At 40.9% G+C, this 13886-nt stretch overlaps 1 protein-coding gene across 1 annotated transcript in view; it reads left to right on the top strand.

Annotated features, from left to right (window-relative positions):
- The window catches only part of ZNF396 (zinc finger protein 396), a 21980-nt gene that overhangs the window by 183 nt on the left and 7911 nt on the right, over positions 1-13886 (top strand). Inside the window, 6 exon segments of the mRNA XM_007472082.1 lie at positions 1-3; positions 6-266; positions 537-681; positions 1586-1927; positions 2623-2681; positions 2683-2717. The exon segment at positions 1-3 is cut by the window's left edge and continues 183 nt beyond it. Of these exon segments, the coding sequence (XP_007472144.1) occupies positions 1-3; positions 6-266; positions 537-681; positions 1586-1927; positions 2623-2681; positions 2683-2717 (845 nt within the window).

Here is a 13886-nt window from a genome sequence, read left to right as displayed (position 1 = left end):
GCCGGCGGTTCAGGCAGTTTGACTACCAAGAGTCATCTGGGCCCCGGGAGGCTCTGAGCCGGCTCCGCGAGCTGTGCTGTCAGTGGCTGAGGCCAGAGGTGCACAGCAAGGAGCAGATCCTGGAGCTGCTGGTGCTGGAGCAGTTCCTGGCCATGTTGCCTGAGGAGCTGCAGGCCTGGTTTGAAGAGAACCGACCAGAGAGTGGAGAGGAAGCCGTGGTGATGCTGGAGGAGCTGGAGAAAGAGCATGACAGGGCAGCTGAACAGGTGAGAAGGGGCTGTGGGCATGAGGGACAAGGCTGAGTCAGGAGCTCTGGCACATCACTGGGGTTAGAGCTCCCAAATTGTACTCCCACTCAGCACAACTAAATGTAGAGTGTGGTGAGTGGACTCCCAGCTGTGCCAGAAAACAGAACGCGCCTCTGCCTTTTTCCTCCCTTTTCCTGTGTCCCAGGATAGTTTCTTCTCTATTATTTTATCTTCAAGTCCCAACCTGATTCCCTTCTTCAGCCTCAGTTAGTACCAAACTGTTTCTAGGTCTTTCTTGGACGAAATGAGGAAATGCATGCAAAGAAGCTATCAACTTGTGAAATCACTCAGGAGACACCACGTAGCCAGCTTAAGCCCACAAAAAAGCAACTGCAGTGGGCATCGAAGGAGCATCACACCTTAAGACAAAATGGTGAGGGGCAGGGTTCAGTTCATGGTTGGGGGGTGGGAAGGTGGCCTCTCAGCCCACCCATCATACACATCTAGGCTGCTTTCTGTAAGAGTTCTCCAGTCTCCCTTCCTGCCTCCTGTTCCTGTGGGAACTTCCACCATTATATATCCTGCCAATGCACATTCTCAGTATTTTGTCCTCATTTCCTTCTCAGAGATTCTTATAATATCGTTCAGATTTTTGAATCCTTGACATCATCTCCATCCGGATTTTCAAACCTTTTTTTAAGCAGCATGGCCCTCTTCTCAATGAAATTTTATGTGGAGTTGCAATATATTAAACAGATGAAAACAGCTACTCTGACTAAAGCAGGAACAAGCAGTGTCAGCCCACCTCTTCCGCCGTCAGGCAGTCCCTGAGGCCCTTTTGAGGGACATCAAAGTCATGGTCTAAAGACTGATTCATTTATTTTTATAACTTTTGTTTATTGATACTCTTTACTAAATTTTGCTTATCGCTACACACTACCACATTTAATTCCTCTCCTTCAGTTGCTCCTCTGCTTCTCCAATAATTCCTCATTTTTTAGGCCCTTTCTTTTCTTCCAGACTTTCCTCAGTTTCTAATGTATCTTTTTACCCCTACCCACCATTCTACCTTTTGCACAGAGCTTTTCATCTTTTTTTTTTTTTAGAGCTTTTCATCTTTATAGTTGCCCACCTCATCAGTATATAAACCTTTTTCACCTTTTGATCTTCTCAGTGTTTTCTGCCTTACCCTCTCCATCCTCCACATTGTGATGCTATATTTCAAACATGCCAGCTAAAAAATAGTCTATATATATTTCATTTGGATCATTCTATTTCGTTTTCCTTCCTTCTGAACAGAGAACTGGTTACATTTGCTTTTCCATGTATTATTTCAGATAGAGACACCGGAACTATAAATGTGAAATCAGCTTCAAGGCGAAAGACTTCTTCAGGCAAAGAACTGCATCACAGAGTTTCTAACACTCTTCAAATGAATGCTTCCCAGAGTTTCACATTTAGAGGAACCTGTGAACAAGATAGAAAGTTTGAAAGAAGACAGGGAAACCGTACTCGAAAAAAACAACACAAGTGTAATGAATGTGGGAAGGTCTTTACTCAGAGCTCAGCCCTTAATCTACATCAGAGGATCCACAGTGGAGAGAAACCTTATACATGTGACGTGTGTGCAAAGGCTTTCAGCCGAAGTGCAATCCTGATTCAACATCGAAGAATCCACACTGGGGAGAAACCCTTCAAATGTCATGAATGTGGGAAAGCCTTTAGTCAGAGTTCGAATCTTTTCAGACATAGGAAAAAACATACTAGAGAAAAAGTCCCATCAGTGCTGTGAGGGAGTCAAAACATTTACTGAGAACTTTTTCAACAGGGGAGCAGATACAAGGCACCAATACTCCTTTAGTATAAATTTCAGTGGGCACCAATTTCCTTTCAAAGGTTGTAAAAGCCACAGGAGAGAACGTAGAATATTTTCTGGCAGCATTGTTTGCTTTTCTGTACAGTGTCAGTTCAGATGATTGAGATTCTAAAGCTTAAATAGGATTTCCATCCCTAGTGCAACTCTTGAAAAGATACTCTCAGACATGTTCTACTGTTTCCATTATTAACATAAATAATGAACTAGTATGTTCCTTTTTAGACAAGTACATTTTCCCTGTTGAGAAGGAGTGTGTGAGTTAGTATATAAGTGGGTATTCTCCATTTCATTGGAGTTACTAGACCAAAGATTAGATCAGTTTTTAAAAAAAATTTCCTGGAAATTCTCTGGCAGTCCAGTGGTTAGGACTCCACGCTTTCACTGCTGCAGGCCTGGATTCAGTCCCTGATCAGGGAACTAATATCCTCCAAGTCACGTGGCATGGCCAAAAATAATAATAATAAAATAAAATAAATTTCCTGTTTTATTTTCTGTTACCAGATTCAAAATATGAGAATAGGATTGAGGAGACCCAAAAGGATATGTACCTCAAGACCTAAGCTGAAATGTCCAGGGTCATTGTTAGGAAGCAGGTGAGTAAAGGGACTTTACTCATCTCTTACAAAAACCTGAGAACCTACATACTGTTTTGTTTCAATTTTTTAAATTGAGGTATAGTTGATGTATAATATCATCTATACATACTGTTGATGATACTAAGTAATTTCCTGTGTAGGAAAAAAAAAATTATCTCCTTTATAATTTATATTGGAAATAACTCAGTGAAAGCATTAAGATTTGCTCTACGTGTCTTTAGGAAGTGGCCTAAATATGATGAGTGTTCTAATAATGAACAGTTATCTGTGGGTGCTTATATAAAGTTGATGATCACCTTAACGTAAAGAAATAAGGAAGATGAAGAAAAGACTGTCCAAACTAGACTGATGTTACCTGGTAAGTGCAGCACATAATGGAGAACTGTACTTACCTGGAAATGGGAACCCTTAACAGCTGGTGACTATCCTTCAGAGTTCTTCATGGCCTCTGTTCTGGCATAAATCAGCTGTGAACATGTTTCAGGCATCCCAGGACAACCTTTTCAGGGTCTTATGCATTCTTAGTAAATGAGTTTCTAGACAATTTATCATGATGTTAAGACCTTGGATTTTGATACTCTTGTACAAATGAGAAAATCACTAAAGTTCAATTTAAAGAGTCCATTGAGTTTAACCCACATTTAATTCAATCAGATTCTCTTGTTTAAAAAGTAAATGACTGGTATTTTTTTTTAAGTATTCTGACAATATATAACATAATGTCCCCCTTTCCAGGGATTCTTAATAAAACTCTGTATGTATTAAAGAATACATGGATTGTCGTGTCTCCCGTGGTGCCACCGTTACCCAATATGGAGGCAACCATGAGAAATGAAAGTCCTTAGAAGGAGAAGGGAAGATAGGCCTCATGGTGAACTTTGTACCTCATGAAGGGTAAACATTTCATTATCAGAAAATCCAGTCATATCTAGTGCTTGGAGTAACTCCTGAGACAAATGTGGGATTACATGCTCTGCTTAGTTAGAATATTGATAAATATTAGATTAGTAAGGGGAGAGGAGAATACAAATTTTAATTTTAGAATTTTCTGATAGTGATTATACTTTGTAGCTCTAGTAAATATGAATAAGTACTGAGTTTGTACATTTTCATTTATTAAAAATGTAGGAGTCTTTTTATTTGGGTCTCATTCTTTTTGTAATTAAAGAGAGGAACAAGCCATCTGTTAAAGCAGCAAATGCCTCAAAAGATACATGTATTGTGAATTACTGCTTAATCATGGAAAGAGTTTTTTGGGTACTATGTGAATAAAATGACAGACTCTAAATCAAGTATTCTGAGGGAAGCGTCTTTCTTCACTTGCTTCTGCCATAAACTTTGCAAGATTACATTGTCTTCAGTGTGAATAATCTGAACTTCTCCACCAGACAGTGATGTGCATCATATCATCTTAGAATAACAAATCTTTAAAGGGTGTCCCTGAGTACTGAGTACTCTTAAGTTATCTTGCACTTACACAGGTCTCCTAATAAGTAGAAGGTGCTAGTTTATCTAACTGGAGAATTAATATGACTTGGTGTAACCTTGATAAAATTAGCATATTAGCACCCCATCAAACTGATGAATTTCCACAGATAGTAAATTCTCCAAAATGAAATTGGTGTTTTTTAAATGAATTTCACTTCATCTGAGCCTTTATTATTATCTGTAATCCTATGTTCCCTCTTTTTCTCTCCCATTCTCTTCAGAGACCAGGTCAGATGTTTGTCACTGTCCTTGAAACTTCCTGTATCAGGAATGCTTCTGGATATAAAATCCACCTTTGGTGGCTTAAACAAATTAGACTTCGCAGCCAGAAATCTGGAGGCGAGTTGCTGCTAGCTGTCAGTCGGCAGCTGAACAATGACTTGTCTGGCTGCTGTCTCTGCACTTCTTTGGGCCTTTCCTTCATACTTATTTTCTCAGATATGCAAGAGAGCTGTCCCAGCTCTGGGAATGGCATCTGGGGTCAAGTCAGGAAGAGGGACTCCAGCCATGGCCATGTCCTCTTATAGGAAAAGGGAAAGCTTTCCAAGAAACCCTAGCAAAATTCTGCTTATGTTTCCTTGTTGCAGGTGTGTCTAGTAAAGCCAGTGTTTTCAACTCGTAGAGGGAAAGCAGCAGGGCAGATGGGGATTGGGAATCACACTGAGTCAGCCGACAGTGTTTGCCATACTCCTTCTTGGCCACTTTCCTTTTCATGAGCAGATGGCTATGATTTTGCCTCCTTCATTATCAATAAAAAAAAAAAGATGAGAACTCCACCAAGTTTGTCAACTTATCTACATCTCACCCATCATTTCCTCTCCCCTTCTTTTCAGAATGAAAGAGGGGTCTCTCTTCTCTGGTCCCTCAGCATTCCTTCCCCCTCTGAAGGATGTTGGCTGCCATCAGTTATTCTCTCTCTTTTTTCTTCATCCTTTTGCTTTCCTTCAGGATCCATCTCTTCAACATTCAAATATGCTGATGTGACTTTTCTAGCATATTCTTAAGAATTCAAGATGGTGGCTAATCCCTGAGTCGGGGGAAGCAAAATGGCCCTCAGTTTTGCCTCCTTCATATGCATCCATCCTTTCAAACACAGCGATCTTTCTAAAGCATAAATTTGATTATGTACCCTCCTTGCTTAAAACACAAGCCACCCACTGCTTTTTTTTTCCCCCTTTGGCCAAGCTGCGCGTCTTGCGGTATCTTAGCTCCCCCACCAGGATTGAACCTGGGCCCTCAGCAGTGAAAGCATGGAGTCCTAACCACTGGACTGCCAGGGATTTCCCCCCATTGCTTTTAATATAAAATCAGAACTCCTAAACAAGGTTTTTGAGGCTTTTCATGATGTGACCATAGCTTACCATTTCAGCTTTCTCTTTTGTTACTGCCTCCTTAATACTCTATGCCAAGGACATTCTGAATTAGAAGTCCTTCTCCTGCCTCTGGGCCTTTGTATGTGTTCCTTTTAAACTCTTATCCAGCTTCTGCACTTTATCTAACTCCTGTGCATTCTTCAGGTTTTAGCTTAAATGCCACTTCTTCCAGGAAGCCTACTGTAACATCCTAAGAATAGGTTGGGACCACCTCCACACCTTTCTATGGATTCCATAGCAATCTGTTCTTACCCTGGCATTACATTTATCACATGAAATACGATATTTTTAAAATATCAAACTACAATCGGCCATAAAAAAGAACAAAATAATGTCATTTGCAGCAACATGGATGGACCTGGAGATTGTCATACTGAGTGAAGTAAGTCAGACAGAGAAAGGCAAATATCATATGCTGCTTATATGTGGAATCTAAAAAAAAAAAAATGGTACAGTTGAACTTATTTACAGAACAGAAGTAGAGTCACAGATGTAGAACTTATGGTTACCAGGGGGGAAGTGTCAGGGGAGGGATAAATTGGGAGATTGGGACTGACATATACACACTACTATATATAAAGTAGATAACTAATAAGGACTTACTGTACAGCACAGGGAACTCTACTCAGGACTCTGTAATGACCTATACGGGAAAAGAATCTAAAAAGAGTAGATATATGTATATGTATAACTGATTCACTTTGCTGTACAGCTGAAACTAACACAGCATTGTAAATCAACTATACTCCAATAATTTTTTTTTTTTTTTGCGGTACACGGACCTCTCACTGTTGTGGCCTCTCCCGTTGGCGGAGCACAGGGTCCGGACGCGCAGGCTCAGCGGCCATAGGCTCACGGGCCCAGCCGCTCCACGGCATGTGGGATCTTCCTGGACCGGGGCACGAACCCGTGTCCCCTGCATCGGCAGGCAGACTCTCAACCACTGCGCCACCAGGGAAACCCACTCCAATAATTTTTAAAAGATGAAATATCAAACTGCAAATATGGCCCAAGGAAGAGGAGGAATGATACTTTGAGAAGAAACAAGTTACGGAATAGTAAAAGAAAAAAAAAAGCCCTCCTGATCCTGGGAATGGTGAGACAAAGAGAAGGTCAGACACAGGTGACGTTTCATCTCTGCAGAAATGCTGGAGGGGGTTGGGAGAGAACTTGAAAGGGGAGAAAGCTGGGCTTACTTGTCATTGAGTGCATTGGGGTGCACTGGGAAACAATTGCTCGACAGACTTCCTGTGCTCCAACACTGGACTATTGTAAAAATGGCAATACAGAGTTAGTGAAGAGTCTACCAGCTACCATGTGATTTAGAAGATATGTAGCCGTTCCCCCTGCCCGATGGGGACCTTGGAAAGTAGCTGATTGAACCACCTGGAGAATTGGGATCATTGGACAAAGTAACTTTGTGGAACTTGTAGCCAGAACTGTGAGTCTCAGCTACACCTTAGAGGGGTGGCTAGAGCCAAGGTGGAGGCAAATCATGAAGGAAGGGATACTGGCCTCCTGCCTCACCAGAAGAACAGATCACTTACTGCTGCAGGTTTGGTGAGCAAGCACCACAGACTAGCTGCCCAGAATAGAAACCAGAGAGGCTCAGGAGGATAGCAAGGCCATCTGAGACCCAATCCACAGCACCACATCACCACAGGGAATAGAAACTCTCTTCCCAGACATCTAGATGGCAGAGAAGGGCAGAGGGAGAAATAGCCGTGATAGGGAGTTGAACTTAAAATGGACCGAATAATTTAATTCAACTCTTTCATCACTACCACTCCCCACTCAATGGGGTGGGAATTCAAGAAGCAAAAACATCAGTTATAAAAAATAAGCTCCACTTTTCTTTTCAATGTGGTAGCTTTTTAGCCACTAAATGGATACTATATCTACTCCTGTATTGACCTCACTATGCTATGTTTCTCGAGAGCATGAGCTGCCTCATTCACGTGTTTCTCAAGCATCAGGCACAGTACATGCCCATAGTAGGCACTCAAATATTTGTGAAATGAAAATATTTGCAAATCTTAAATGTGATAAAGGGTTAATATCCAGAATATGTAAAGAACTCCTATAATTCAACAGGAAAAAAATAAAACTCAACCCATTTCAAAAATGGGCAAAAGACATGAATAGACATTTCCCCAATGAAAATATATAAATGGCCAGTAAGTACAGGAAAAGATGTTCAGTATCACTAATCATTTTGGAAATGCAAATCAACACCTCAGTGAGATACCACCTCACACCCATCATGCTGGCTGATTAAAAGTACAAAAAATAACAAGTGTTGGCAAGGATGTGGAGAAACGAACCCTTGTGCACTGCTGATGGGAATGTAAAATGGTACAGCCACTGTGGAAAACAGTTTGGTGGTTCCTCAAAAAGCTAAACATAGAATTACCACATGGTATGGCAATCCCACTCCTGGTATATACCCCAAAGAATTGAAAGAATGGACTCAAACCAGTACTTGTATATTCATGTTCATAGCAGCATTATTTACAACAGCCACGTGTTCATCAATAAATCAATGGATAAGCAAAAATATGGTATACACATACAATTGGAATATCATTTAACGTTAAAAAGCAATGAAGGGCTTCCCTGGTGGCGCAGTGGTTGAGAGTCCGCCTGCCGATGCAGGGGACACGGGTTCAAGCCCTGGTCCGGGAGGATCCCACATGCCGTGGGGCGGCTGGGCCCGTGAGCCATGGCCGCTGAGCCTGCGCGTCTGGAGCCTGTGCTCCGCAATGGGAGAGGCCACAACAGTGAGAGGCCCAGGTACTACAAAAAAAAAAAAAAAAAAGCAATGAAATTCTGATACGGGTATCCCCCGCTTCTCAAAAGTTCACTTTACACCACTTCGCTTTTACGAAAGACCTACATTAGTACAGGTTTTTCCCACTATCTGAAAGTAGAGTGTTCCTATGAAACTTTTCATAAGCTGAAATGGTGTAAAGCAAAGAAGCAATTACCGGAGACACAGTTCTAAGCTATGGCAGTTTCATGCTGAGATGCTGAGAGTAGTTCTCCAGGATGGAGCTTGGCGGTGCCACTCTAGCTGCTTGGGCTGCTTGCTGCCTCTATAACAGATTGCCGCCAAAACAAATGCTGAATGCTATCATTGCTTTTTGCCTTTTTCCTTAAAAGTGAAAATCCTCCTCAGATTTATTTCAGTTAGTGAAAACAGGTACAGGTATCCTCTGCTTTTTGAAAGTTTGCTTTCCATCACTTCACTTTTATGAAAGACCTACATTAGTACCTATTTAACGGTCCGTAATAGAGACAGTATGCTCCCCAAATGGCAAGACTGGCACAGCCAAGCTCCTTCCCTGGAACTACACCAAGCATCTCAGCATCAAGCTGCCATAGCTTTGAACTGTGTCTGTGAGCATATGTGCTTTATCTTGATTTATTTCACGTATCCGTTAGCAAGATGTGTCGTAAAGTAATCGATTCTTTGCTTTACACCATTTCGGCTTCCGAAAGGTTTCATAGAAACTCCCTGCTATGGGATAGCAGAGGAAACTTGTACATGCTACAACATGAATGAAACTTGAAAACATGCTAAGTGAAATAAGCCAGACACAAAAGGATGAATATTGTATGATTCTACTTACATGAGGTATCTAGAATAGGCAGATTCATAGAGACAAAGTAGAATAGTGGTTACCAGGGCCGGGGGGAGAGAGGAATGAGGAGTTGTTTAATGGGTACAGAGTTTCTGTTTAGGGTGATAAAAAAGTTCTGGAAATGGATAATTGTGATGGCTGTACAACATTATAGATGTACTTAATGCCACTGAATTGTACACTTAAAAATGGTTAAAATGGTAAACACTTAAAAATGGTTAAAATGGTAAAATAACATTTATATTCTAGTAAAGAAAAGGAATAAGAAGAAGAAGAAACTCTATGGAATGCTGAGAAGCAGAAGATCTGGAAGATAAAATCCAGACGAGTGTTTGGTGAAGGGACTAACAAATAATTTTCTCTTTGCCACTAACACTTAGGACAGGCAATGATGAGACTATCCCAGCAGCCCTAAAAGAAGATTTGAATGGACTCTATGGGCTACAAATCCTGGATGGCTAGTAAATAATATTAAAATTAGTTATAATTTCCATCTTGGATTCAATGTATTTGCTTATATAAAGCCATATGCTAAGTTAATTACTTTATTGATTCCTGAAATTTTAAGCTAATGGATGTATCTTATTATCTGGCTCTCTTAATCATACTTGAGTTTGAATTTAGCCCAGATTAACTGGTTTGTCTTCAAATGAAGGATTATTTTTATTCAAAAACTACAAAGACATTGAATGGCAGCTAAACTAAGGAACTGTACTGTCAGAGCTAATGATCAGCCAGGTAGACATCTGCAGTCTTTTCCTATGCAGCTTTGCTGGCTCCAGTCTTTTGAAGAAGGAGTTGTCAGGATACTAGGTAAAGTATCTCCAGCTGGACATGTGAGTGAGGCTGCATCAGAACTGAGTTAGTCCATTAAATTTTACTTTTGATTCATTGGCTATTAGCAGTCTTGTCACCTAGGTGGTTTTACAGTTTGATTTTTTTAATATTCATTCAACCCCAAATGATTAGTCTAAGCCAATTATGATAATCCTATTCCACTTGCAAGTAATTTTGATTTAGGAACAGGCATATCACTCAGTTTGGACCAATGAGACATTAGGGGAAGCCTGCTGCATGGCTTCTGGAAAAGTTTGCTTTCTTCTAAAAAAGAGACATAGGGACTTCCCTGGCAGTCCAGTGGTTAAGGTTCTGCACTTCCACTGCGGGGGGCGAGGGTTTAATCCCTGGTCAGAGAATCAAGATCCCACATGCTGCACGGCGCGGTCAAAAAAAAAGAGACATGAAGAAGAGATGATGCTTTTCTATCTCCAGATGTTGTTGTGACTGGTTATGACAGCAGGCAGTGCTGCAACAGCTGGAAGATGAAGCAGACCCATGTGGAGGAAGGAGCCAAGAGTACTACAGATAAGCAGGACTGAAGCCCTGAGGTAACAAGTTTTTTTTTTCCCTGAGGTACCATTCCTTTAAATACTTATATTAGAAGAGACAAAAGACTTAAAATCAGTGATATGATTATCTACCTTAAGAAGCCAGGGAATGGGACTTCCCTGATGGCGCAGTGGTTAGGAGTCCACCTGCCAATGCGGGGGACACAGGTTTGATCCCTGGTCCAGGAAGATCCCACATGCCGAGAGGCAGCTAGGCCCGTGCGCCACAACTGCTGAGCCTGTGCTCTATAGCCCGCGAGCCACAACTACTGAGGCCCTGACACCTGGAGCCCGTGCTCTGCAACAAGAGAGGCAACTGCAATGAGAAGACCACGCACCACAATGAAGAGTGGCCCCCGCTCACCACAACTAGAGAAAGCCCGTGCACAGCAACAAAGACCCAACGCAGCCAAAAATAAATTAATTAAAGAAAAAAGAAAAAAGTAGAAGAAGTCAGGCAAAAAACAAAAGAGCAATTTAAAACTAAAGTAAGCCAAAGGGGGAAAATGATCAGAATAAAAACAGAGGCTCTGGTTCTAGGCAAGATGGAGTAAGTACACTCCAACCTGTCTCTCTCTAAAGAGAGATTCCCACAGAATCCTGGACAGAAAGCATGGAACTTTCATGCTGAGGACTCCTCAATGTAAATAATAGCAAGCAGACTGGGGAAGAGGACTAGAATTTCAAGTTCCACTGAATTTACCCTTTTTACCTTTTGGTATCACCTGGCCTGGACTCAAAGGGAGCCTGAAATCCTGAAGTGCACACAGAGAAGAACTCCAGGAGAAGTGTTCTGTGTCTGGCCCAAGGGATGGGAAAGGGGCTTCTAAGGGTCCAGAGAATAGGCGAAATCTTGCATCTTTTTTTTTCCATTCAACTTCTCTCCCTATGGCAGTGGCAGTGGCAGCAGCAGCAGCACAGCAATGGCAGGGGTCACAGGGAAGGCACCTTAAACTAAGAGAGAGGGGAATCCTTCACTCTGATCAGAGGAGCTTTGGTCCCAAGAGCATGGTGCCAATCCCCATTACTTTTATTCTCTTGGTGTCCTATCATTCCTTTAACCAGGATGCAGATGAAGTTGAGAGGAGTAAATATCAGAGCAAGGAAAATAAAACCCCAGCTTTCTAGCTGGAAGACTAGTAAGGGAGGCCTCAAGGAGTGAGAAAGTGTTGCATTTGTTGCAGAGACTAGAGAGATCAAGAGTGATCGCCACAAGTAGTGTATTAACTCCTGTGCTCACCTCTAAACTATGCATGCATGGATCTGACCCTAAACATCAGAGCACAGGCATTGAGAACTGAGCTACAGGGCAGACTACCGCCCAGAATCCAGACTGACCACTGAGTGGCATACACATGGGACTAGAAATGTTTGGAAACTGAACTGACTTTGTAAAGCCCAAACAATGCAGATCAGACCCTGTAACCTGATCCTAACAAGGGCAGCTCCTTGCTAAAACAAACAAACAAGTCAACCTTCAACTTAGGGTTTAAATGATACCCAGAATCTGATAACATAATATTCAAAATGTGCAGTATACAATGCAAAATTGCTAAGCATAGGAAGAACCAGACTATCTCAATTTGCAAAGAGAAAGAAAATCAAATTATATCAAGGCCTAGATGGCATAGATTTTAGAGTTATTAGAAAAAGACCTTAGTCAGATATTATAACCCTGCTTAGGAAGTAAGGGTGAATGAGTGGAAAGACAGGAAACAACAGCAAAGAAACAGAAGGTATAAAGAAGACCCAAATGGAAATTTTAGTGCTGAAAAATACAACCAAAATAAAATATTCACTTGATGATCTTAATGGAACAATGTAGATGACAGAGGAAATAGCAATAGATCAGTAGAAATCATCCAATTTAAACAACACAGAGAATAAAAGATTGAAAAACAGAAAAAAAAACAGACAGTACAAAAAAAGAAACCCACAATCCAAAATCCTTAAGGAGCACAGGCACAAAATTCCTCAACAAAATATTATCAAACTGAATCCAGCAATGTGTAAAAAGAATAAAACACCTGGACCAAGTGGGGTTTATCCCAGGACTATAAGGTTGACTCAGTATTCAAAATCAAAGAAACACGCCAGATTAGTAGTTGCAAAGAGAAAACACCGCATGGTCATATCAATTAATGCAGAAAGAGTGCTTGACAAAATTCACCACCCACTGATAAGAAAAAATAGGAGCTTCCTCAAACTAATAAAGGGCATCTATTAAAAAGCTAGAATTCACTACAGACCTATTAGAATGGCCAAAATCTGGAACACCAACAACACCAAATGTTGATGAGGATATGGAGCAACAGGAACTCTCACTCATTGGTGGTGGGAATGCAAAATTGTACAGATACATTGGAAGACAGTTTCAGTAGTTTCTTACAGAACTAAACATACTCTCTTGCAAATAATATGACCGATAAGGGATAAAAATCCAAAATACATAAACAGCTCATACAACTCAACATCAAAAAAAAAAACAACCCATTTTTAAAATGGGCAGAGGACCTGAACAGACATTTTCCCGAAGAGGACATTCAGTTGGCCAACAGGCACATGAAAAAATGCTCAATATCGTTAATCATCAGGGAAATGCAAATTAAAACCACAATGAGATATCACCTCACACCTGTCAGAATGGCTATCATCAAAAAGAACACAAATAACAAATGCTGGCCAGGAGGTGGATAAAAGGGGAACTCTTGTACACTATTGATGGGAGTACAGATTGGTGCAGCCACTGTGGAAAACAGTATGGAGATTTCTCAAAAAACTAAAAATAGAACTACCATATGACCCAGCAATTCCAGTTGTGGGTATGTATCCAAAAAAAAGAAAACATTAATTCGAAAAGATAATTGCAGTATATCCAGACAATGGAATACTATTCAGGGCTAAAAAAGAGATGAGCTGTCAAGACATGAAAAGGCATGGAGAAATGTTAAATGCATATTACTAAGTGAAAGAAGCCAACCTGAAAAGACTATATACAGTATGATTCCAACTGTATGACATTCTGGAAGAGGCAAAACTATGGAGACAGCAAAAAGTTGCCAGGGGTGGGGGAGAGTAGAGAGATGAATAGCCAGAGCACAGAGGATTTCAGGGCAATGAAAATACTCTTTATGATATAATGATGGTTATATGACATTATACATTTGTCCAAACCCATAGAATGTACAACACCAAGCGTGAACCCTAAGGTAGACTATGGACTTTGGGAGATTATGATGTGTCAATGTAGGTTCATCCTTGGTTTAAAAAGAA

The sequence above is a fragment of the Lipotes vexillifer genome, unplaced genomic scaffold (assembly GCF_000442215.2).
Source record: "Lipotes vexillifer unplaced genomic scaffold, Lipotes_vexillifer_v1.1 scaffold90, whole genome shotgun sequence".
Classification (NCBI taxonomy): domain Eukaryota; kingdom Metazoa; phylum Chordata; class Mammalia; order Artiodactyla; family Lipotidae; genus Lipotes; species Lipotes vexillifer.
The sequence above is the reverse complement of the archived record's forward strand: the minus strand, read 5'-3'. Positions and strand labels throughout refer to the sequence as shown.